A 26,015-nucleotide genomic window follows, 5' to 3' on the forward strand; every position below is an offset into this window, starting at 1 on the left:
AAAGTAATCTCTATGGTGTATGGCTACACGGTGTGGCCAACCACATATTACAATTTGTGAATAATTTAAATAAATGAGGTAAAAGTTAAAGTAATGATTAATCACAATCTATACTAGTTTAACAATAACTAGTATGACTAATTTCAAGCATTTGATTTGGATCAAAAATCCTACTCCTAGATTAATCATGTTTTTTTCAAACATAATCTTAATACCATGGAAACTACCTAATGGTGATTGGTGATTCAAGCTAAGTTGATGGGCTCTAGCTCTTTCCATATAACTATTGATGATATTTTCGAGTTTATATTCAAAATTTGATAGTGTTGTTTGGTTAATTGTTAAAGCGTAGTGAAAATAAAGTCACACATGCGAGTGATGCGACTCATTTTCAATTGTAAAAAATTGGCCATAAACACATAGTGTAGAATGATGAAATCCTAAAGTGCACTCTAGATGTAGCCATAAATCAAATTTATTAATATAAGCTCCTCTTGATGGGTTTTGTAAAATAAATAAATAGATTATATTTCTATTATATGAGTTAATTCTTTAGATGTTTAAAAACTGTATCTCACAGGTTCACTCGCCCCAAGTTTATAGGTTAGGTTCTTTGGGTGCCGAGGATGGTAAGGAAATCCTTACCCTCAAAGTGTCTCTAATCATCTAATAGGCTTTGAATGCAAATTTTACCACCAACACATGAAATTCTTCGGCTCTATCAAACCAGTATACTCATACATTAATTCCAACAAATGCAAAATGCATTATTGATATTTGGTATCAATAGTATTCTTTATTGGTACATCAAACTATAATTTTATACCAACAAGTGTTTTCAGAGTCATTAACGATTCAAGTTATTAGAGGCTGAGAAATTCTCCCAACTTGTCAACTACTCATATATACACTAATATACTTCATTTTTAAGTCATATGAGTATTTTACACCATATATGCAATATACACCGTATTAAGATCAAATTTTATTTACATCATTATTCTCGCCCAATTTGAACAACAACAACACCAAAAAAAAAAAAAATAAAAAAAAAAAAAAAATTTGGCAAGCCAACAAGTTGCAAAGAAGAGGAACAACACCTCTCTCCCTCTGCACCCAAACACCAAACGATCACCCCCGTCTGTTATTACCAAACACCCTTTTTTTTTTTCTTCTCTCTCCTATTTTTATTATTATTTCCTTCCATTTCTTCTTCTTCTTCCTTCATCACATTCTCTCAATTTTCCACTGCGATCGATCTGCAATCTTCAGCAGTAGCAGCAGTATTCATCAATGGCGAGGGCTAGCACTGGCCCCGCTTACCCTGAACGCTTCTACGCTGCCGCTTCTTACGTCGGTTTCGCCGGATCTCCTGATTCCTCCGCCTCTAATGCCGTCGTTTCTAAGTTCAATAATGAAGCCGCTCTTTTGCTTTACGGTCTTTATCAACAGGTCATACGTCCTCCATTTTTGTTGTTCAATTTTGGTTGTGATTGTTTTTGTTATGATTTGGATTTTTGTGGATTTGTTTGTAATTTGATTGATTTGTGAATTGTCTTGGAATTTTGTGTGATTTGATTGGATTGTACAGTAGTTGGATCTGATTTGTGTTTCTGGAATTCTAGCTTTTTAATTTGTGTTTTTAGGTGTTGAGATCAAATGATATGATTGAATTTTACTACGATCTTGATTTTGTTTAGTGATTTAGGTTTGGCATTGGATTGTTCATGCATCTTAGATCGAAAGCCGCTCTTTTCTATATTGAAATGGCAAATTATACTTGTTTGTACTTCCGATTAATGGTGGACTGTGGAGTAGGAGATGGCTGTTTTGTATTGGATTGAGGGCGAAGTGCAAATATCTACATTGTTATCGCAATAGGTGGAGAGGATGGGGTAATGTATTTCCATTTGAGTGAGATTTTCGATGTGATGATTTCATAATGCCGAGTTGAAGAATTGCACCATTAGGGACTGATAGTGATTTTGAGATGCGTTTACAATGTATTATTAGTGTAAACATAAATGTGTTGGCAAAATTGGAGGTTTTTTGGAGAAATGAATTGTTGAAACAAATGGAAGGAAATTTTTGTCAATCTAATACATTAATATAGCTCAATGTTGACTTAGGACTATGTACTAATGTATTAGGTATCATATAATAGTTTCAACCATTAAAATATGTAGAAAGCAGAGATAGGGTAGCTTGTTAATATTTGGCAAGGTCTATGAGAGCTAGTGTGATTGTGTGATGTGCCTTTTAGGTTGATTTATGCATCTTAGTTGGGTTCGGATGTTTTGTCCTAGAGTTTCTTGTTGTTGATTACCTTGGCTTTTGGCGAGGGTTCAATTTTGTTTATAATTGTAATCTGTTTTGGTTACAGGCTACTGTTGGACCATGTAATGTTCCGAAACCAAGTTCTTGGAGTCCTGTTGAGCTAAGCAAATGGAAAAGGTTTGTTGTAGACATGTCTTATACTGTAGCCTTTTGAATTCATGCAGCATTGACAAAATAACATCTTTAATTAAGGAGGTCATAGGTCTATCCAAGCTGGTCCTGTTTTTATCCTTGAATTGCACATGGTTCTGATAACTTAATAATACCTCGTGTTGATGATGACATATGTTTTTGTTACTTGGAAGACCATATAGATGATTAAGATATGTTCATTCGCTTTACTAATGCTCTCTTATGTTGTTCTTTGTTTTACATGCATCCAGTTGGAGTGGTCTTGGTAATATGGCACCTGCAGAAGCCATGCGCCTATTTGTGAAGATATTAGAGGTTTTAACTTGCCTACTTTTCTATGCCGTATGCTGTAGATTTCAATTTATATCAAGAATTCAATGTGATCGTCTGATGCATTACATTGATTTATAGGAAGAGGACCCAGGCTGGTATTCAAGAGCTGAAGTGTCGGATGCAGTTGTTGACGTGCAAATGAATGTGAGTTCCCTTGGCTTGTATCTTTTCAGATTGTCATATGCCTTATCATTTGCATTCCTTGTCCTCTCTCCATCAAAAAGAATTTCCTGTTTGATGAGCAAAGGTCTAAGTTTGTAAAATTTGACAATTAGTACTACGTATTAAATAAAATATGTAGATGTTAAACTTGCAATTATAGTTTATGGAAAAATCTTGTACGAGATAGTCTCTTGCCATGAGACGGAAAATAACACCTGTTTTCTATAAATATTTTCCCCACAATGTGCTAGTCAAAATTCACCCCTATTATACCTTATGCGACTCGAACTCGGGATATCCATGTGTGGCACAACAAGTGTCCGACTCGCATGTTGTGTGAAAGTTTTCCATTATTTTTAAACTAAAATGATGTGTTTAAGTATCCTATCCACGACTGAGGTATGACATGGGTGAGGTGAAATGAAGAGTCCGAGTAACATAGATTATAGCCTATTAGTCATTAGTCACCCATGTCTTACTTACAATACACTTAGGGCCTGTTCTCATACGTTTATTTTCAGTTGACCTCAGCTCAGCTCCTAGTTTCCTTCTCTTATAAAATATTCATTTCATTTCAGTTCAACTCTGAGGTGAGTTCAGTCAATGAGAACAGGCCCTTAGGCCAGTATTACTCATATTTAATGCTTATTTAATTGTTTAATCAAGTATATTTAAGAAAATAATTCTATATACTCCCTCTATCCCCAAATAAAGGTTCCATTTGTCTTTTACACTTGTTTTTTAAGGTCAATAAAACTTAATAACATAGTGTGGGGTTTTGTTGATTATATTTTTATGTAAAAACAAGACAATGGGTTTTAGTTGTTTAAAAAGTAAATAAAAAAAAATAGATAAAGGTGAAATGAGGCTTTTTTTAGGGACAATATTTTGGAGAAAATGAGACTTTTATTTGGTAACTAAGGAAGTAATTTATTTTAACTATAATAGTAGCTCTCTAATGTAACTATATAAGTTACAATTCATAAATGGACTTAGAAGGCTGCAAAAAAAATCAAAATGTGATGCTCAAGCTCTAACAGGAGTATTAATGTATCTCGATCTCCACTGCTCCACATATGTTACTCATCATTGGGTGCTTGTTTCTGACATGAGCTTGTGTCCGACATGGCTGTTTTGTGAAATTCTTCCATAACGTTGGCACAAATTGAAGTGTTGGAGAACTTGAAGTGTCCTACCAAGTACCAATATCGGTGTGCTAAGAGTCTGACATGGTTATTTGAGGTGAAATGAAGATTCCGAGCAACATAGATCTCCACTCGCCCCTGATTGTGTTTATCAGTACTTTATTTCAATTGCAAATACTGCACAAATTAAAGGTTGGAACTTCCATCCGAGTTTCCCGGGGAATGTTAAAGTCATATATATGAATATAAGTACAAACCATTATTATGGTACTGTAGCCATTCATATATTGACAGTTTGATGTGCCCACATGTAATCATGTATATAACCATGAATTAAACTTCCTAATCAACAACTGCTTTCATATACCCTACATTGAAAGCAAGAAACAAAATATCTTCTTCGGAAATTATGTTATAGCTGCCTTCTCACAGTTTTCAGTGCCTTGCATTATCTTTACTTTTGGGTGCTATGCATTTATTATGGTTTGCCCTTGTATATTATGAAAATTTTATGACCCTCTGTGTTATTGTCCAGTATCTGTTTTTATATTCTCAAATGGTTACTTGGTGTGAACATTTTGAGAGCTGAAGAAAGCATCCTGAAACAATTAATGTGGTGGCACTTTTGTTCAGTATTAAGGCTCCATCTGTAATATGATAATTTATTACTGGTATAATTATTCTTCTGAACCCTTCTAATTATTTCTGTTTCCCCTTGGCTTAGCATGACTCAAAGAGTGAGGAAATCATTGAGAATGGCAGTGCTCATCCGGAGATAAAGACAGTTTCCACTGAAAACGGAAAAGTAGTAGAATCTCAGGATAAGGATGTTGTATCTGAAGGTCTTGGATCAATTAGTGTCTACGACCAATGGGTTGCACCTCCTGTTTCTGGCCAACGACCTAAACCCCGATATGAGGTATTGGCTTATGATAGTGGTCTATTTTACATCTGTTATATTGTGCACTCCTCCTTCTATACAAAGGGTTAGATTTATAAGGGTAGGCGAAAATTCTATTTCTCCTGTTCAATCTAGATCTAAAGATTGGATTCTAAATTTGCAGCATGGAGCAGCTGTTTTAGGGGAGAAGATGTATGTCTATGGAGGAAATTACAATGGCCGGTATCTTAGTGATCTTCAGGTAATTTTATTCACATATCTGCATTGGTGTATCCTGGAGCATCCTGCAAATCATTGAATCTCCTCTTTGTCTTCTCTCACTACTGGGTACTATAAGGTTCAAATCCTTCATTTTGTTCGGCCCACTCCCCATGTGTGTTTTGTTAACTTAATCAATATTTTATAGGTTTTAGATATGAGAGCTTGGACCTGGTCCAGAGTGGAGGTCAAGAAAGGAGCTGAAACTACAGAAGTGGAGTCTTGTATCCCATCTATCCCTTGTGCGGGTCATACGTTGGTCAGTATTGGAGCTATGTCCAAAATATGATGTCAATATGCCATGCTGAACATTTAGTGCAGAAGAAAATTGATGTCAGCTGTTGGTTTTTGCAGATAACATGGGAAAACAAGCTTCTCTCAGTTGCTGGGCATACAAAGGATCCTTTTGAGACAATCCAAGGTTCAAATCATATTGAAATGTTTTTGGATTCAGAACATTACCCATAAATTTCTGCTGCTTTGAATGTTTAATTGCAATCTTTTGAAAAACTGTCATTGTGGATTGGCTTTTTGTAGCATTTTAAATCATGGTATTCAAAGTTTGGAATAGAAAGAGGGTCCCTCCCAGAGTTACTTGTTACGTGAGATCAGATTCAATACGATATGCCGCTACCTAAGGCCAAAAATACCATTTATGTGCTATAATTTGCTTTTGTCAACATGTGGTACACAGGGGGGTGGAGTTAGGTAACACTGGACCTCCCCCCTTCCCGTAACAACTAATGGGCTGTGCGTATAGTCATAGATGGTCAAGCACTGTTTACTTTAAACTTTAGAGGAAGGGTTGTGGCGACCACCTTCATTTTCTGTTGTAATGTTACTGCTAGAAACAAAAACACTTTTACTATAATTCTTGTTTGTAATGTGCTTTGGGTATTTTTGGTGTAGGGTAGAGAGAAGATTATTTTAAAGAATGGCTGTGAAACCATCAAAGGAAAGCTGAGAAGCATATATTCAAATGTTAGGCTTGAAAAAAAAAAACTCATCCCATATTTTATGTCTCATTCCTTTCTAATCACTGCGCCAACAAAAATTACTATGGATGCATTCATCCATACAATCTTGCCCTGTTCTTTTTAAAATATCGTAATTAGAAAATGCTTCAGCATCGTGGCCTAAGTATTCTCTTCTTCTCCATGTACCTCGGTGTTATGAATAGAATGCGATGTGATGATTTGAAAATAGATATTTTCCACCATTTCCTTATGTTTGGACTCCAAATTAGTTTTCTGTTACACCCCCCTCCCTGCTGTCAAAATAATACTTTTTCTTTGGGGAACTTTAGAGTGCCTACTTATAGGTTATAGGTAGGGAAGGATTTAGATATGGTGATTTATCTGGAGACTATCAAAAGACTTGTATGATAAGACAGTGGAACAACCATCCAGAACACATTTGAACCCTTTTTCCTCCTGAATTTTGTCTGGATGTCTTAACTCCCTATTTCTTAAGCTGGTGAGGCTTATAGAAAACTGCGGTTTTGTAGAATGTACGAAGCATTCTTTTTAAATCTCCATCAAAACATTCCCAAGTGCTACTTTGGCCTTAGCAGGGCCCTTGCTCTTCCAAGATTAGGGGTGTTGTATTTTGGGAATTTTCTCTGGCAGAGGAGGAAGATATGCACTTGTCTATATGCTCTGATGTATGCGTTTAACTCTCCGATGTGGTTGTGATCGTGGTAACGGTCATGAAATCACTTTTGCGTGCAATGTAGATGATTTGCAGTAGTTGCGTCCTATATTCTCAGTCACGGAATGCTAAAAACCTTTAAATGCGGTCACGGTGCAGCAATGTGGCCAAGATTTTAAACCATGCTCTGATGATGTTTAAATTTTGAGATTGGAGTTTATTTGGAGATGAGGATCAGAATATACTTTGCAGGTGCATGTATATAACCACTGTGTAGGTTTTATGGCTTGAGTAGTTGAGTGGAATGGTTGTAGTAGGACTGACGAAGCTTTTCTTTGGGATGGGCCGATGGGGGCTCGTCTTAGCTTTACTTCAGGTTCAATCTTTAATGAGAATCAGTGGTGTTGGCACTTACTTTTTTTCACTCATTTCCACTGGCCAACCCCATGTCTGCTGATATATGTAATTATTTTCTCCTGACTAACATTTTTGTTAATATTGAGGAAAGTTAAATATTTTCGGCACATTGGTTTTCTTGTAGTAGTTAAGACAAAGGTTGTAAGCTTTTAACACGTACATGGAATTTTCGTAATTTTCTATCTTGGCTTATTTTGTCAAAATAGACGGACCTTTTAAATCTGCTGCCTGAAATAGTAAAGGAATTGATGTATGCCTGATATGTGTTATAAGAGCAATCAACTAAACATTGGTTTTTCTAAATCTTGACTAGAATCTCTGATGAAATAATATCAAGTCTTAAAACTTTGATGCTTTACATATATTGGATAATGCATAATCTTTTCTTTTTAATTTTTTTTTTCCTGACAGTGAAAGTTTTTGATCCACAAACATCTACTTGGTCAATCCTGAAGACATACGGAAATTCACCGGTAATCAAAATAATTCTGTGATTTTATTTGTTGTGAGTCTTATGGCAGTGAGATATCTTGCTGATCGAATTTGGAGTGATGACATCATAATTAGGGGTTTGATTCCAGTATTTTATTTCATGTTCATAGTCTTAACCTTGGGAACCTTTCTAGCCCCTTTTTTCTCGTGAATGCATTTCAATCTACACCTGGTTATTTGGTGGGCTGGGTCTGGGAGGGACATGAGTGGGTCAGGTCATAAGAGTGTTGAGTTGTAAAGGGTCAAAGTGGTTGGGACCAAAACAGGTCGTCAGTAACAGGTCAATTGTGGACGGGCAAATAAATCAGAAAAAAATGAAGAGGAGAGACAAAAATAAGCACATATGAATTAGCTGTTTTTTTCTTTGAAATACATAAAACTTAACTATTTTCCTGTACAAAATTGTTGGGATATTATTGTGGCCCTATATTGACCCTGTCTAATATGGTCCATGCTTATTATAGTCCTATCCATTAAAAGCCCTCTTTACGTGACCCTAACTCTATACCCATGGGCTACCCTGGTTAATCATACCATCTGACTGAATTTTCGGTTACTATGGGGTTTTATGGTAAAACTTTCAATGTGCTATAATTAGAATGAAAATTTATCATATATTAGCCAATATCCATTTTTTTTAAAAAAAAAATGAGTTTCCCTATGCATCTTTCTTCTTTCTTCCGTCCCAAATGATTTGGTACTTTACTTTCCTTTCCTTTCAAATTGTATATTGGCTGTTTAGGATAAAAGCTTTAGAAGTCATTAAAAAGCAATAGTTGTGTATGTGTCTTCTTTATTTTATGGTGACTATATTAGTGCTTGATTTTTTATTTTTTATTTTTTGGATATATATGCAGTTTGTTTAATTCTGGGACCATGCATTTGTTGCAGGTATCTCGTGGGGGCCATTCTGTTACCCTTGTGGGAAACACCTTAGTTATTTTTGGTGGTCAAAATGCAAGCAGAACTCTCTTAAATGATCTTCACCTTCTTGACTTGGAAACCATGACATGGGATGATTTTGATGCAGTGTAAGTGGTTTGCTTGTTTGATTAAAGCAAACTTATTATCATTAGTTGTCAAATGAATAAGATGTGCAAAATGTCAAAGCCACGGATGACATGGATATGTTAAATATTGATAAAATTTGGACTTTCTATGAATTTTCAAAGGCATAATTAAGTTTCTCATCTCTCATTGTACTGCATGTTCCATCTTTATTGCATGCACACACAGCTCTGTAACATGTTAGATAATAATCTAGAAAATTTTCGCAGTTTTACTAGCCTAACACATTGTTAAATTATTATAGGGGTGTGCCTCCATCTCCAAGATCTGATCATGCTGCTGCAGTACATGCAGAACGTTACCTCCTTATTTTTGGTGGTGGCTCTCATGCTGCTTGCTTCAATGATTTGCATGTTCTTGATTTGCAAGCTGTAAGCCTTCACATCTCTGATTTCCCTGTTTTGTGATTTTGCTTTGCTCCATCTATATATCCTCTTTGATCTTGTAGATGGAATGGTCGAGACCCACCCAGCAAGGTGATATACCTACTCCACGTGCTGGACATGCAGGTGTGACTATTGGAGAAAATTGGTTTATTGTTGGAGGAGGTGATAATAAGAGTGGTATGTATTTGGCAACTTATGTTTTCTGAATTTTAAGGGTGCACTCTTTCTTTGGTATTTGCCCGAATGTCTGATGCTGCTCGGATGAACTTTTTACCATTTCCAAAGCTTAAATATATAAATGGAAAGTCTGATCTCCTGGGATTTCTATAAAATTAACAACATTAATCAAGTATGTCTGTGCGCACGTGCATGGAGGAAATTTTGGGTAAAAAGGCTTTTGTCTGTATAAAATATCTCTTTTAAAAATTCTATTTTTCAAACAGTAATTTATTTGGCTTGCTTGGTGTGTCGTGTTAGTGCATGTAATCTTATTTGTCTATGGTAAAAAAAGGCTTGTCTGTATTAAATATATAGCTCTTTCAGAAGATCCTTTTTAAAAACAGTAATTGTACTTGGCTTGCTTTTCTTTCTTCCTTGATCTGCCTTTTTTATTCAACTTGAGAAGTTGAGAATGACTATTTAACATCTTTTGTAGCACTTATAAGTATTTTGTGCTATATTTGACAGGTGCCTCTGAGACTGTTGTTCTCAATATGTCTACACTTGTTTGGTCTGTTGTTACTTCAGTTGAAGGACGTGTTTCCCTTGCTAGTGAGGTAACCTGCTTACTATATGATTGAAATATGTCTCAAATTACACTGTACGATTCTATTTTCACGATTTACATAAGAACCTACTATATCTTGTCTCAATAAAACAGCTCTTATTCACATGCTTCTTTGAGCAGGACAATGTGTCATACATTTTCTTCTTTTTTCAGGGTGTAAGCTTGGTTGTGGGCTCATACAATGGGGAGGATGTTCTGGTTGCTTTTGGAGGTTATAATGGCCGCTACAGCAATGAGGTCAGTATGCTCTTCACCTGTTGAAGTGTTTGTTTTTGACTTAGAATGAATATGTATTTTTCTTTGTACATCTATCTTGATATTCATCATCTTCTGGCAGGTTCATGTTCTCAAGCCTAGCCACAAATCTACATTGCAATCAAAAATGATAGATACAGCTGGACCTGGCAGTGTCTCTGCTGTGCCTAATGCCACAAATGCCACTAGAGATTTGGAATCCGAACTTGATGCAGGGCAGGATGGGAAAGTAAGGGAAATCGTTGTGGACAATATTGATGGAGAGGTATTATAGGAACTTCAACGTTTTAGTAATTTCCTGAGATTATTCTGATGGGGGATGAATAGACTCAAAAAGTGATTATATGCACCAACTCTTTGTGACTACTTGGCTGACTTTTGTACTTTTTCCATAGCTCTATTTGCAAAGTTATTCTATTTATTAACTCTAATATGCTCTTTGCTGCTTCTGCCTTTTTTGCAGAAAACTAAAAACAAGAATGGTGGAGACCGTTCTATAGCAGTGATTACGAAAGAAAAGGAAGAGCTGGAATCTGAAATAAGTAAGGAAAAGTTGCTGAGTCAACAGTTGAAGCAAGAGTTGACAGAAGCTGAAAATCGAAATGGTGACCTTGTAAAGGTCATTGTCTCTCCATTTTTATTATTACCTATATATGTCTTGTGTTGCTCATTTATATCCTCTCTTTTTTATAGGAAGATTGTGTAGGTTGTTCAGTTGTTATTCTTTGACAGAGATTAGCGTAATGGAAAAATGAAGCTGATTTTTATTTTTTTATTTTTTTTATTTAATGTCAAATTATACAAATGAATAGTGATTATGAAAATCTTTGGGATTGCAATTAAGTTTGAAAACCTGAAGTGTAGTAGTTGCTGTTTCTGGATAGCTGCATAAGTTAGTGTAATGTTGATCCTAGTTGTTTTGGTTGATGGATCTTGCCCCCTCTCTCCCCCAAAATGAAAAGAAAGTAAACGTTTTGAAATTTTACTTCCCTTTTTTTTTTTTTTTTTTTTTTTTGGTGTTTAGAGAGCCACAAGGGCGGGTGATGAGAATCAATCCCAAGATCTCTTGGAACCGATAGGGGAGCTCTAACCACGTGAGCTATCCCTCACTCTCTCCCCTTTGTTCCTTTGAGTTGGCTACTCCTCTTTCCTCCCTTTTTTCGTTTTGAACATACACTTTTAACCTTCTCAAGTCTCTACCCCACAAAATTACTTAATTACCTACATGCATAGTTAAACTAGTATATGAATGTGTATGTTTTTTTATCCTGTCCCTTGCACCCACTTGTTTTTACCAGTCTCCTTCCTTTATATGCGTTTAATCAGGCACTGTAACTTAAGTTGATGGAGGGAGTATAAAGTATATAGAAGTCAATTGAAATTTTATAATTTGCATACATCTTTGTTGAATTAACAAAACAAGAAACTGCAGGGTTTGAGATAGTTTAGTGGTTGGCTAGTATTTTCTTTCTACAGTTCTGTTTCCACCAGCTCCAACTTCTTGTATTGGGAGGTTCCAGTTGTATTTTGGGATTTGGCTTTTCCTTTCGATACTACAAGTTAAGTGTGAAAAACCTTAGATCTTTAGCAATCTTCTTGTCCAAATGAAATGAGTAATGGAAAACCTTAGAGATCTTTAGCTATCTTCTTGTCCATATAACAAGAACACTTGCTTTTATTATATACTCCACTATGTGATGTAAAAAATCCTTTGTTATTGGTTCTTGGTATGAGATTATATGTTCATGTCATGGAATACCATTTTTTTTTAGCTGGGTCAATGGGCATTATTAATTCCGAGAGTAGTGTTTTCTTCAGAAGTGGGTTCTTTCTATGTTTTTGGTTTCAGTATTTAATTTTTAAATCTTGAATTGCAGGAGCTCCAATCTGTACGTGGTCAGCTTGCTGCTGAGCAGTCTAGATGTTTTAAGCTTGAGGTACGTAATGCCAGAATTTTTTGGTTTTATTGTACTTTTTCCCCAAAGTTTGATAGCTCTATTGGTCCAAAGTCCAAATAATATGATTATTATGTTGCTTGTATTAATTTCTGTGCAGTTTTATGTAATAAAAAAAAAAAAAAAAAAGGAGGGACAAAATACCTGGAAAAAAAAAAAAACACTTCAGATATTTGATTTTGTTCACTTTCTCTCAAGGATTTAAATAGCTGATCTTCCCTTATATTTTATGAATTAGTTAAACAAGTTAAAGACAATGGGTAGAAAATTACTGCTACTTTAAAATAGGGATAATGGTGGTTAGTTTTAAGTAGTTGCTTCTTGGTGTTTTGCCAGTTTCCCAATCAGAAAAATCAGGTTTTATACCCTGAGATCATGAAATTTGTGAGACCATATAAAATGGTGTATATGATATCGTGAGCCTTATCTGATGTCCTTGATATGCTTTCCCTGGACTTCCCTGACATAATAAAGCTGATTGCTAATTGTAACTTGGATTGGCAGGTTGACGTTGCTGAGTTACGGCAGAAGCTACAAACAATGGAGCAATTGGAAAAAGAATTAGAGCTCCTGCGCAGACAGAAGGCGGCTTCTGAACAAGCAGCCCTAAGTGCAAAGCAGAGACAGGGTTCTGGTGGAGTATGGGGTTGGCTTGCAGGATCCCCCGGTCAAAAAGAGGATGATGCTTGATGATTCAAAGTACAAAATATTGGTAGTTTTTGTTTGTGATTGATTCATTGCTCTGTGAAATTCAGTTTTGCTTTTTTCTTCCGGTTTTTCTAATTTTTTGGTCCGAGGATAATAATTATTACTTATATTTTTTCCTAGTTTAAAATCGAAGGTTCTGGGGTATACAAATTGGAAAACCCTGTATACAAAAGGCGTTAGTCGCATCTGGGTCAGCATGCCTGTAGACTGTAGTAGTAGTAGTGTGTAATGTAATACAGAAGTAAAGACTACCTGAGAACTAAGAGGGTATACAAGCATTTCTTATTTTTTGGTTTAATTACTGGGACGTTTATTGTGTACCACTGTGTAATCTTTCTCTTCTATAAAATGCAAATGCTATGGATTTCCTGACGACACAATATGTGTTGGGCATGAATCAATTGGTCCATCATAATGTTATTATGTAAAATTCACTTTTAACTTTTTTTATTAAGGTTTCTCAGAAAATAACCTCATGTTTAATCTCTATAACTATTACTTCGTACTTAGTATAAAGGAAGTACAAACTATGGTTTCAAAGAAAAAAAAAATAAAGTACTGTATAAACTACTAGGCATGTATTATCATGCCAAAAAAAAATTTACTCCTAAAGTTTATTGATAATTATATTTAACTTCAATTCAACTACCTGCATCAAGAGGGGAACTTTTAATGCATAGCTTAGTGATTAAATTATGCGGTATGAACATGGAGTTGTACCACTAATCATCCACTCGGCCTCGGCCAATATTTGAAGAGCTAACCTTCCTTGACAATTGACGATGATACTGCCCTTTGAAGAGCCAACAGTATTACGAGCTTGGTAATAACCCCAAAACTGGATACTAAAATCATCCAAATTACCTTGTTGTATGCTTGCCATTGTTGCCAATAAATCATTGGCAATCATGTAATTCACGGTCACATCTTTCAGGTCCATAACTACCTTATTAGTACTACTCTTGCTCCCTAATTCCTTTACACTATGTTGATTAACAATTGTAGATGAAGTAACTAATTTACCGCGATATTTGAGTGATAATCCGTCGATGGTTAAGGGTATTGTGGATTCTATGAAGGAGTACATTGAGAGGGTTATGTTTGCATTGGCTCTTGTAAAGTTGTTACCACTTGAAATTCCCATAGATAATGTGATCAGATCAAAAGACTTGACCGTAACCTCAACCTTGTTCAAGTGTTGTTGATCAATTTCATCCTCATGTTTACCAACTTCATCAAGTTTAATAACCGTTACGACACAGACGACGGTTATGACGAGCACAAAGGCAGCAACAATACATACAGCTCCAACATGTTGCGGAACTCATAGGCGTAGGCATTGTAGGAAAAAAAAAAAAAAAAAAAAAAAAAAAAAAACCACTTTTACTGACTAAATTTAACAACCTATTGTGTTTTAGTACTACTAGTATATATATACAATTAGACGATTAAACTACCAAAAATTTTATAAAATGGAAAAAAGGAATTAAATTTCTTTGTTGTAATGATAATGAAACGAGTGCATCATTTAGGAAAATAAGACTTTTACAAAATCTTTTACAATTGTATATTCTTCCCATCAATTATGGTTATTGAACATACTATAATAGTATAATGTGTAATTTGCTTCCAATTTCGATTAAGCAAGATATTTTTGTTATCAAAGACATATTTGCAGGGTATTTTCTATTTATTAAAGAATATTTGCAGGATATCTAATGTATAATTTAAGAGTCATTTTAACAACTTCTCACCACATCAATCCCTCAATTCTCATTCAATCCCTTTTTTTTTTTTTTTTTTTTTGCCCATACAAATAATTTCCACCTGTCATTTTATAAAAAAATAAATAAAAATACCCTCCTAAAAAAACTTCCACTGTTATTTTTCCTAATAACACACACTACCCCAAAAAAACTACCAACGTAGTATTTTATTATATTACCCAATTTCTTTTTAAAAACACCAATATTACAATAATTGCACATGTTTTTCCAAAATTATGTGTACTTTTTTTTTAGTAGTATCGCTACTATAAGTTCCACTATTTAACTATTTAGAAATTCTACCAATTGGTTATTTATATTTTTTAAAATCAGTTAATTGCCTTATTATTAATTCAATAATCATCGAAACAAAAGATACATACATAATGTTTTTTATGTGACAACATGTTTTTTTTTTCCCGACAAGCAGACTAGCACATTTTTTTTTTTGCGACAAACAGACTGGAGTAACCCTCTATAACACAAAACACATAACCCTTATAACATTGGCGGGATAACAACAATAACACTGAACGGGTAACCCCTATAATATTGACAGAGTAACCCCTATAACATTGATAAAGTAACTCCTATAATATCTAGCTACACGGAGTATCCACACATAAAAGAGTCAGTTGCTATAGCACAAACAACTTCACGTATTTAAAATATATTTTTGTTATTGGATTTTTGTAATGTCTTTCTATAAAATATATATCCCGTGCATTTTGCACGGGTACACTCTAGTCTAATATATAATTTAAGAATTTTTCTTTTCAACTTTCACTCACAATACTCCAATTCTTGAATGGAGACATTCTATGCATTCTCTTTTTTAATTTTTTTTTTTTAATAACTACCTCTTTAACTTCCATTTCTCCATTATTTCAAACAAAAAAAAAAAAAAAAAAATCTACAACTACCAATTAATTTTACCTTTTAAATATACATAAATGCTCCAAACTCCCTGAGTTCTCATGCATTTATTTATTTTTTATATTTTTTTTAAATTTAAAATTAAAAATAAATTTAAAAAAAAAAAAACAACAACAACTACTACCCATTCCACAAAAAAAAAACAACAACAATAACTATCATCCCAATATTTTTTTTAATTTCTTTTTTTTTTGTATTTTTTACAAGGGAATATTACTAATATTACACTTTTTTTAAGTACACTAATAACATTTCACTTTCTGTTATTTTTTTTTTAACGTAGTATAATAGATGACATGCAGTACCACGAGTATATAGTTCATTTATCATCAATTCACCATAACACTCAAAATCCCCAACCATTCGATTATATGTATTTTTTTAGGAAATACATACCCTCCAAACAACTTCGACTTCTCTAATAACCAAAACAAAATATATATATATATATATATATATATATATATATATATATATATATATATATATATATATATATATATATATATACACAACACGTTTTTTGCAAAATTGGTCTCATCGAAAAACTGTTTGCAAAAGAACAGAGTAACTCCTACATCACATAACCAAGTTACCCCGGTAACCTCTATAGCTTTGACAAGGTAAACCCCATAATTACTTGCCACATTGCGTGACCACCGACATATAAGAGTAGACCCTGTTCTTTTAAACTTTTGAGCAGGGCAAAGAACATAAGATTTCAGCATAGCAATTAGCAGGGAAAACCAAGTGTCAACAAATTAATAATATTCAGTAGAGCAGAGGTAAGCAGAGTTCAGCAGAGCAGACCAAAACACAAGTCCACAACAGCTCAAAAGAACAGGGTCTAAGTTACAACATTAAATCAACTTCCCGTATTCTAAGTAAACTTTTTCTTATAGTATATATTTAATATCTTTCTAATATAATATATATCCTGTGCAAAATGCCACTCTTTTATATATCTTTATAATATAATATAATATCTTTATAATTTAATACGGAGTATATATCTTTCTAGAGTGTACCCGTGCAAAATGCACGGGATATATATTATATTAGATCTGATACCAATAACAAAGAAAATAGTTGAAAGGAATAACAAAGGATTTTTTACATCACAATATCTTTCTAATATAATATATATCCCGTGCATTTTGCACGGGTACAACACATTGTTAATACGATTATTAATACTCACTAGAGCAAAGCTAAACAGGGTTCAACAGAGTCGACCTGTCCAAAACCGACCATTGCAACTCAAGTATAAGTTATAACATCAAGATCAACTTTCCATATTTTAAATATATTTTTTCTTATATATCCCGTGCATTTTGCACGGGTACACTCTAAAAAGATTTATATTATATTAGATCTGATACCAATAACAAAGGATTTTTTACATCACAATATCTTTCTAATATAATATATATCTCGTGCATTTTGTACAGGTACACTCTAGTTTTTGCATAATAGAAAGGCATGCAAATCCAACTTTACTTTTACTTGATTGCGGGTTACAAATTTGGATTTTGGAAAATTTTCTCTTTAATAAAAAACAGAGAAATTGGAATATTATCAATTTGGCACGACTTATTGTAATTGTATATTTTGATAGAATTGTACCTAAATTACACTGTAAATATATTACAACAATAATCTAACAAGGGTATGTATAAAACCAAAAGAAAAAGTGGAGAGCAAGTGCAAGTGAAGTAACCATGCAAATAAACAAGCCGAAATGTTTAGTGTTTTGAGGGTGTTTTGTTATCACCTTAGTCTTGTGTATCATTGTTGGAATCAAAACGTCTAACAGATTTGATGAAGATTTTGATAAGAACCATGGGTGCAAGGACCTTGATGTATTCGGCAACAAGTATCACGTCGATAAGTCTCATAAACTTGGGGTTACGTCCATGGTAATCTCTACTATGAGTAATCATTTTACAACCGTCGATTTAAACTTAACCTTGTTTATGGACTCCTTAAAAGTGCTTACAAAATCATTATACGTCGATAAATTCTCTCTTGACTACAATGACAAATCGCTTGTTCCATCTACGAAGATTGATAAACATTCTTATGATACATTGTCAGTTGTCACTAGGGAGACAGAGTACTAATGTTAAGGTAGTCATGCAACTCGGCAATGTAACTGCTAATGACGTGACTGCTAAAGATTTAGTGGCAAAGAAACAAAAAAGTTACGATGAAATTAACATCAAAATTTGGGGTGATTACAACTCTAAAGTCTCTAATCATCATAAAAAGTGCAATATTTTTATCAATTGTAAAGGATGGTTAGATGTTAGAATCGTGGCTGAGGCAGATTAGAGAATACAATAAAATGATTTGACAAATATATATAGAGAATATTTTTTTTTGAAAGAAATCAATCGGTGTATTAATTAGCGAATGGACAAAGCGTCCGAGAATACATAGGGTGAAATTTCCATAAGAACATGATTCACCCAAGTTTGTTCTACACCGAAAGGACGAAGCTTAGCTAGATGGTGAGCAGCTACATTGCCACCTATTTTAACATGAGCCCAAAAGCAAGAATTAAAGAAAGAACTTAAATACAAAACATCTTCTAACACATTATCAAGATCAGAAAAGAAAGTCGTAGCCTTCGACAGACGATCAATAAGTACTTGGCAATCGGACTCGATTATCACATCCTTATATCCGTGACTCTTGGCCAAACGAACAGCCATACAGATGGCTTTGCCCTCTGCTATCTCCGGTGGCCACCACGCCTTTGATCTCCGAGTTGCAGCAAAAGCCACACTTCCAGCACTGTCCCGAGCCACCACGCCTAACCCCACCCAACCATCCTCCGAGAGAGAGGCATCCGCATTGATCTTAATGAATCCATCGGGGGGAGCTGTCCAGGAATTCTTGCTGCGAGTTTTAGACTTTGCAAAGCTCACATGCACCTTCTTGCTATACAAACCATACTCCTCACTTAGCCTGATTGCTCGTGCTAAAAGAACAGGGTTGGGGGTAGTTTTATCACTGAAGACTTTCTGATTTCTCTCGCCCCATATACACCAAGCAAGGAAAGCCGCACGTTGCTGCTTCTTGATGCTTCCTCTTTTCCAGCTAGCAAGAAACTCACATGGATCATTCATCACACTCACATCGAACAGCTCCAAGCAGCCACTGTCCTTCCACAACTCTTGAACTCGAACACAGTAGAAAAAAGCATGGGCACTCGATTCCTCTTCCCTCCCACACCCAAGGGCACACAGCATTATCAATAAGATGGCGATGAAAAAGTAGAGCTTTTGTGGGCAGGGAGTTAGTACAGAATCGCCACAAAAAATGCCTAACCTTTGGTGAGACCTCCAAACTCCATATATACCTCCATACTTGATGAAAGTCATCAAAATTACACCCCTTCCCAAGCATATAAGCAGTTTTGGTGGAGTACAAACCGTCCATCAAAAAAGCCCAAGTAAGAACATCCTTTGGACCCCTCAAACTCAACGGAATGGACAAGATACATTTTTGATCTCTCTCATTAAAGTGACTGGCAATCAATTCGGTGTTCCATTCCATATTGTCAAAATTTATAAGCTCACTAACCTGAGAGAGACCTCCATTTTCGCTCGTTGTCACCAAACTTCCATGCTCATCCGCAAGCCAAGCATCATTCCAAATATTAACTTGCGAACCCGTCCCAATTCTCCAAATCAACCCTTCTTTCACCAAAGCTTTAGCACTCCAAATACTTTGCCAAGTGTAACTTCCCCCATAGCCAAGAGCCGCATCAAGGAAGGAGCAATTTGGATAGTATTTCGCCTTCATAACCTTGCTAAGGAGGGAGTCCTCCTTATGCACTAACCGCCAAGCCTGCCTTCCAAGCAATGCATCATTAAAGACCCGAAGGTCTTTAAAGCCCAAGCCACCCAAGCACTTTGAGGTGCAAATCGAGGCCCAACTTCACCAATGAATCTTGCGTTGAGCACCTTGCTGACCCCAAAAAAATCTAGCCATTGCGCTCGCTATTTTATCAATAACCGAGCAAGGGAATTTATAGACCCCCATCAAGTAAGTCGGGATGGCTTGAATGACCGCTTTGAGAAGAGTTTCCTTCCCGGCCCGGGAAAAAAGCTTCTCCTTCCAACCTTGAAGTTTCTTCCAAATTCTATCCAAAAGAGCCCCGAAAATTGCTTTTTTCGATCTCCCAGCAGCGGTGGGAATGCCAAGATACTTGCCATGTCTGTCAACCTGTCGCATTTTCAAAGCACTCATAATTTCATCTTTTTGCTCCTGTCGAACCCCTTTGCTAAAAGAAACCTCCGATTTTTCATAATTAATTTTCTGCCCGGATGCAACTTCGTATTGGTTGAGAATATCAACAATGGTTTCGCATTCTTGTCGGTTGGCTCTAGCAAAAAGGAGACTGTCATATGCAAAAAGAAGATGAGAAACAGTAGGACCCCTGCGACTAGCTCTGGCTCCATGAAGCTCCCCTCTTTGAACCCTATTCTGCAGCATAAAAGAAAGTGCGTCTGCTACCAGAATAAACAGATAAGGGGAGAGAGGGTCCCCTTGATGTAATCCACGAGAAGGAACCACGTCACCACATACTCTTCCATTAATAACAAAAGAGTATCTCACTGTAGACACACATTGCATAACCAAGTTCACCCATCGACCATCAAATCCCATAGTGAGCAACAACTTTCTCAAAAAGCCCCATTCAACTCTATCATACGCCTTACTCATATCAAGTTGAAGAGCAATCGTACCCCGTTTCCCTTTGCTTCTATTCTTCATCGTGTGAAACATTTCCAGAGCTATAAGAGCATTATCAGTAATAAGACGACCCGGGACAAAAGCACTCTGATTCTCCGAAACCACACCAGGCAAAATCAACTTCAATCTCATGACAAGAACTTTAGAGACAAGTTTATATAGCACATTGCAGAGGCTAATTGGTCTAAATTCGGAAGTTACAGTTGGATCATTGACTTTTGGAATTAAGGCAATATTAGTAGTGTTTACATGTTAGTTCTAAAGAGACGGACCCACTAAGAACCCCACTAACAAAACTAGTCACATCATCTCCAATAATGTGCCAAAATTTTAGATAAAAAACGGCATGCATACCGTCGGGGCCCGGAGCTTTGCAGGGATGCATTTGTTGAAGAGCAGAGAAGATTTCATCCTATGTGTGAGGCTTCATCAAGTCCACATTCTAATCCATCGAAACAGAACTTGTAACATGTTTTAGCACATCATACAACTCTTCGTCAGAAGGCTTGTTAGAAGTAAAAATCCCTCTAAAATAATCAGTCACCACACCTTCAATTTGACGCATATCCACCTGCCACTCCCCTTCCGAATTAAAAAGCCCTTTAATTCGATTTTTCTTTTTTCTTTGTGAAGCTTTGTGGTGAAAGTAACTCGTGTTCCTATCACCGTCACGCACTTCAGCTACTCTCGACCTCATGTACCAGTGTGCTTCATATTTGTCATGTAAATCATCCAACTCTTTTTCTAGCTTCACACATTGATCACAGCTTGCGGGGGAAATAGTTCGATGTTGAGCACATCGAAGGGCCTCCTCTTTTAACTCAATTTGCTTGCCAAGATCATTGAATTTCACCTCACTCCATTCTAGCAGCTTACGCCCCACAGCCTTAAGCTTACCCACCACTGTCTCCCCCATGGGCGGAGCTAGAAGGGGACATGTGGGGACACTTGTCCCCCCATTTTCAAAAAAAAAAATTTAAAAAAAAAAAAAATTTAAAAAAAAAAAAAAAATTTAAAAAAAAAAAAAAAAATTAAAAAAAAAAAATGCAATTACAGATTTACAGTGCTCTGTTGCGACATTTGCCAGCCAAACCCTAAGTTTTTCAATTTTCAATTTCTCTCTCTTCGATTCGCCCTCGCCTGTCGCCTAGCCGGCTCGCCGTGACGCCGTCCACCGTTCGCCGGCAGTTCGCAGCAGTGACGAGGTTCAACAGCCGCCCTTGAGCCTTCGTCCTTCGTGACTTCGTGTCTTCGTGACTTCGTCAATCGCCTAGCCGGCTCGCCGTGACGCCGTCCACCGTTCGCCGGCAGTTCGCAGCAGTGACGAGGTTCAACAGCCGCCCTTGAGCCTTCGTCCTTCGTGACTTCGTGTCTTCGTGACTTCGTCATATGCATAAGCATAACACATTTGCTGTAAATCTGGATTTCAATGGAGGTATGAATCAATGAATGTATGATTAATTGAATAATTGATTACTTGTTTTGTTGTTTAAATGTTTAATTGTTTAAATTTACAGTAAATCTGAAATTCTGAATTTCATATTTTTATTACTTGTTTAAATGTTTAATTGTTTATATTTTTATTGTGAATTTGTCATTTGTGGCCTTGTGGGTATTGATTATTGAATAATTTGAATTGATAAATGATTATTGATTTATATTTGTTTGATTGTTTCCCCTGTTAGAGTTTTTGGTTGTTTTTGTGAAATGTGAATTTAAATTATTAATTATTGTAAATTATTGAAATGTGTAGTTGAATTAGAAATTTAAAATCTTAGCCTCTTAGGTTTTGTTATTATGTAATGATGTGGATTGTGGTCTTGTGGAAATTGATATATAATTTTCAATTTAACTAGGAAATATCAAAAGATTCACCAAATTCAAACAAATCAAAGGCAACTAAACAACCCGATCTTCGACAATTCTTGTTTAAAAGAACGAGACTCAATGAAAATGAGTCCAATAACTCACCTTCAGTTAGCTCCCCTCAAAGTCAAGAAAATAGTATGGAAATGGGTGGTTCAAGTAATAGTAATGTACCATTAGAGGAAGATTTGGTGTATGATGTTGAACTTCTTCCTCATGATCCGGGAAAAAGAATAAACATTATGGATTACCCCGCAAATGAACGAAATGCTGTTAGGAGGGGTTATATTCTTAAAAAACCTTGCCAACCAAAAACTCATGTCTTCCCTACAAGACAAGTGTCTGGTTTGCGTCGCTTTAGTGTTCATTGGTTCAACAAATGGGATTGGCTTGAATATAGTATTGAAAAAGATGCTGCATTTTGTTTTGTATGTTACTTGTTCAAGAATGAAGTTGATATTAAACCGGGGGGTGATGCATTTGTTGATGGAGGGTTTAGGGCATGGAATAAACCGGAAAGATTTGAGAAGCATCTTGGTGGAATTAAAAGTGCTCATAATCTTGCTTATGAGAAATATGTGAATTTAAGAGATGAAAAAAAGAAATCAATCTTGAATGTGATTGACAATGCAAGTGATGTGATTAAAAGTGAATATTTTATCCGCTTGAAAGCATCTTTATCTTGTTTAAGATTTCTTTTGGGGCAAGGTTTGGCATTTCGTGGACATGATGAAAGTGGGGAGTCATATAATAGGGGTAATTTCCTTGAGCTTTTGAAGTGGTTAGGAGAAAAGGTTGAGGAAGTAAGGATACATACTCTTGAAAATGCACCTAAAAATTGTCAAATGACTTCCCCTCCTATTCAAAAGGACATTATTAACTGTTGTGCCAAAGAAACAACTAGGTGCATAATAGAAGAAGTTGGTGATGATTACTTTGCTATATTGGCCGATGAGTCAAGTGATGTGTCCCAAAAAGAACAACTAGCTCTTGTTTTGCGTTTTGTTGATAGAGATAGTGGAAAGGTAATGGAGCGATTTTTAGGCATTGTTCATGTTGCTAATACTACCGCTTTAACTCTTAAAGATGCAATCATGTCTTTACTTGTTGAACATTCATTGAGCCCATCTATGATAAGAGGGCAAGGGTATGATGGAGCTAGCAACATGAAGGGTGAAATAAATGGCCTTAAGACTTTGATTATGAATGATACTCCAAGTGCCTACTATATACATTGTTTTGCTCATCAACTTCAACTAACATTAGTTGCCGTTGCTAAAAAGAATGATAGTTGTGGTTGGCTTTTCGAGATACTTGGAAATTTGTTGAATGTGGTTGGAGTTTCTTGCAAGAGAAGAGAAATGATTCGTCAAGATCAAGCTCAAGAAGTTGCTCGAGCCTTGGATGTTGGGGATATTGTGAGTGGATCGGGTTTAAATCAAGAACTTGGTTTGAGTAGGCCCGGGGATACTCGTTGGAGTTCTCATTACAAGTCACTTTTAAATGCCATCCTCTTATTTCCTACAATTATTAAGGTGCTTGTACAAATTGGGAAGCATGGTGCATCGGAAGATAAGTTCAAAGCTCAAATTGTTTTAGGACAATTAGAGTCATTTGACTTTATTTTTGTTGCTCACTTGATGTTGACTATTTTTGGATACACTAATGATTTGTGTGTTGCTTTGCAAAGAAAGGAGCAAGATATTGTAAATGCCATGGAACTTGTCACTTATACAAAAACGGTGTTGCAAAAAATGAGGGAGCGAGGATGGGATACTCTCTTAAACAAGGTAACTTCATTTTGCACTAAACATGGTGTTGTTATTCCCACTATGGATTCTCTTTATGTTCCTCATGGAAGATCAAGACGTTTTGTTGAAGAAGCAACAAATGAACATCATTTTCGGGTTGGAATTTTCTTAAGACTAATTGATTTGCATCTTCAAGAACTTGATGAACGATTTAATGAGAGGAATATGGAGTTACTATTATGTATGGCTTGTTTAAGTCCTAAAGATAACTTCTCATCCTTTGATAAAGATAAGGTACTTAAACTTGCCTCTTTTTATCCCGAAGAATTTTCAAGCTTTGATTTGATGGCTCTTGAATATCAACTTGATGTATTCATGGAGAATATGCTAAATGATGAAAGATTTCAAGGTTTAAATGACCTTAATTCTCTTTCTATGATGCTTGTTAAAACCAATAAGCATAAGACTTTTCCTCTTATTCATTTGCTTATCAAGTTGATGTTGATTCTTCCCGTTGCCACGGCAAGTGTTGAAAGAGTGTTTTCTGCAATGACATGTGTCAAAAACAAGTTGCGAAATAGCATGGGTGATCAACTTATGAATGATTGTTTGGTCACTTTTATTGAGAAGGATGTCTTCTTACGAGTTTCCGACGAAAAGATTATTGATCGATTTCAAAGTATGAAGACTCGAAGAATGAACTTGTAATTTTAATGTAATGTTTATGTAATTTTTTTCATCATTTTGAATTGTATGACTAAGTATATATTTGTATTTTGAAATTTTAATATTAAGTATTAACCAATTTATGTGTGAGTTTTTTTTTTGTTTTTATTTTTTGTTAAGCTTTTCGTAAGTTAAGCATTTTGTCCCCCCAAGTTGAAAATCCTGGCTCCGCCACTGGTCTCCCCTGTAGCATTATTCCACGCACACCGTACAGTAGCTTCGCAAGTATCATCCAACAACCAAGCCGATTCAAACTTGAAGCTCTTCCTACCCTTTCTCTTATTCTTTTTACTTTGCTCAAAGTGAGTAAGGATCGGTGTGTGATTAGATTGGTACTTTAAGAGATGCTCAACAAACACATCGGGATATAAGAGAAACCATGAAGGAGATGCAATGAATCTGTCCAGTCTTTCCCGAATTTTGGTAGCTTCGGTTTGCCCCCTTTTCCCAGGTCCACCATTGCCCTCTAAATCCAAGATCACGAAGCTCGCAATTGTTCATAACTTCTCTGAAATTTGGCATTTCCCTTCGATCACGATTTGAACCTCCCTCTTTCTCACTCAATGAGAGAATCTCGTTAAAGTCACCTCCGAAGATGATGGGCAATGAAACGCCTTCACACAATGACTGAATGAGCCTCCACGTACAGTGTTTATGAGAGGAATCCGGCCAGCCATACATACCAACGAACCTCCATTTAACCCCTTCTCTCACAACATCACCACCGATATGATGTTGGGAGAAAGAGACAAGTGAAAAATCCACTTTGTCCTCGTTCCAGAATAAGCACAACCCTCCAGCCTTCCCACGACTTGCAACACCAAAAGCATTAGCGTAGCCAATTTTATGTTTAATACCTTCCACATCCAATTTGCTGATCATGGTTTCAGAAATAAAAACCAAATCAGGGGCATAAAGAGAGCTCCATTTACGGAGTCTACGAACTGACTGGGGGTTGCCCATCCCCCGACAGTTCCAGCATAGTAGACTCATTGGATTTGGCGGGGCTGGTTCAAACCAACCTCCGCCATTATATCATCAACATATTCTGAAACAATCAATTTTTGTTTCTTACCCTGTCCATCTATACTGTCAACAGCCAAGTCCTCATACCGAGAGCAAGCATCTCTCTTCACAAGAACTGAAAGAGACCCTCCCTTAGTCTCCCCTCCTCCCTTCTCAATCCTCTTCCACGATTTTGCACCAACTGACTTACT

The 26,015-nt window shown here is 35.9% G+C and overlaps 3 protein-coding genes across 5 annotated transcripts; 2 read left to right on the forward strand and 1 right to left on the reverse strand.

Annotated features, from left to right (window-relative positions):
* Nucleotides 1-1,098: 1,098 nt before the first annotated feature.
* On the forward strand, nucleotides 1,099-13,387 carry LOC110708660 (acyl-CoA-binding domain-containing protein 4-like). Of its 3 annotated transcripts, none has more exons than XM_021886848.1 (19): nucleotides 1,099-1,452; nucleotides 2,384-2,454; nucleotides 2,721-2,784; nucleotides 2,881-2,946; nucleotides 4,834-5,028; nucleotides 5,174-5,251; nucleotides 5,417-5,527; nucleotides 5,623-5,689; nucleotides 7,747-7,808; nucleotides 8,719-8,858; nucleotides 9,140-9,266; nucleotides 9,344-9,458; nucleotides 9,969-10,057; nucleotides 10,222-10,305; nucleotides 10,406-10,588; nucleotides 10,787-10,942; nucleotides 12,201-12,260; nucleotides 12,783-12,990; nucleotides 13,107-13,387. In XM_021886848.1, exons 1-18 carry the CDS (start codon nucleotides 1,294-1,296, stop codon nucleotides 12,966-12,968), a joined length of 2,013 nt encoding a protein of 670 aa, XP_021742540.1. In that variant the 5' UTR covers nucleotides 1,099-1,293; the 3' UTR covers nucleotides 12,969-12,990; nucleotides 13,107-13,387. The 3 variants fall into 3 exon arrangements, with proteins under 3 accessions (XP_021742540.1, XP_021742541.1, XP_021742539.1); XM_021886849.1 differs by having other exon boundaries at nucleotides 1,100-1,452; nucleotides 12,783-12,977; XM_021886847.1 differs by having other exon boundaries at nucleotides 1,100-1,452; nucleotides 12,783-13,387.
* A 4,709-nt stretch (nucleotides 13,388-18,096) lies between these two features.
* Nucleotides 18,097-20,587, reverse strand: LOC110708937. Its single transcript, XM_021887165.1, has 3 exons — nucleotides 19,641-20,587; nucleotides 19,056-19,550; nucleotides 18,097-18,919 (listed from the first exon to the last, which is right to left on the reverse strand). The coding sequence occupies exons 1-3, from the start codon at nucleotides 20,585-20,587 to the stop codon at nucleotides 18,097-18,099; spliced, it is 2,265 nt and encodes a 754-aa protein (XP_021742857.1).
* Nucleotides 20,588-22,467: 1,880 nt separating this feature from the next.
* LOC110708938 (zinc finger MYM-type protein 1-like) lies at nucleotides 22,468-24,780 on the forward strand. The gene has a single exon (XM_021887166.1). It carries the CDS (start codon nucleotides 22,468-22,470, stop codon nucleotides 24,778-24,780), a length of 2,313 nt encoding a protein of 770 aa, XP_021742858.1.
* The last annotated feature ends 1,235 nt before the right edge of the window (nucleotides 24,781-26,015 follow it).

The sequence above is a fragment of the Chenopodium quinoa genome, unplaced genomic scaffold (assembly GCF_001683475.1).
Source record: "Chenopodium quinoa cultivar QQ74 unplaced genomic scaffold, ASM168347v1, whole genome shotgun sequence".
In the NCBI taxonomy this organism is placed as follows: domain Eukaryota; kingdom Viridiplantae; phylum Streptophyta; class Magnoliopsida; order Caryophyllales; family Amaranthaceae; genus Chenopodium; species Chenopodium quinoa.

Coding starts and splice junctions, on each gene's coding strand:
- LOC110708660 (XM_021886848.1), top strand. CDS start 1,294: ATGGCGAGGGCTAGCACTGGCCCCGCTTACCCTGAACGCTTCTACGCT. Junction 5,528..5,622: donor CTTGTGCGGGTCATACGTTG/GTCAGTATTGGA, acceptor TGGTTTTTGCAG/ATAACATGGGAAAACAAGCT. Junction 7,809..8,718: donor AGACATACGGAAATTCACCG/GTAATCAAAATA, acceptor CATTTGTTGCAG/GTATCTCGTGGGGGCCATTC.
- LOC110708937 (XM_021887165.1), bottom strand. CDS start 20,587: ATGAGATTGAAGTTGATTTTGCCTGGTGTGGTTTCGGAGAATCAGAGT. Junction 19,551..19,640: donor GCTCAACGCAAGATTCATTG/GTGAAGTTGGGC, acceptor ATTGCTTGGAAG/GCAGGCTTGGCGGTTAGTGC. Junction 18,920..19,055: donor GACTTTCATCAAGTATGGAG/GTATATATGGAG, acceptor TGGGTGTGGGAG/GGAAGAGGAATCGAGTGCCC.
- LOC110708938 (XM_021887166.1), top strand. CDS start 22,468: ATGGGTGGTTCAAGTAATAGTAATGTACCATTAGAGGAAGATTTGGTG.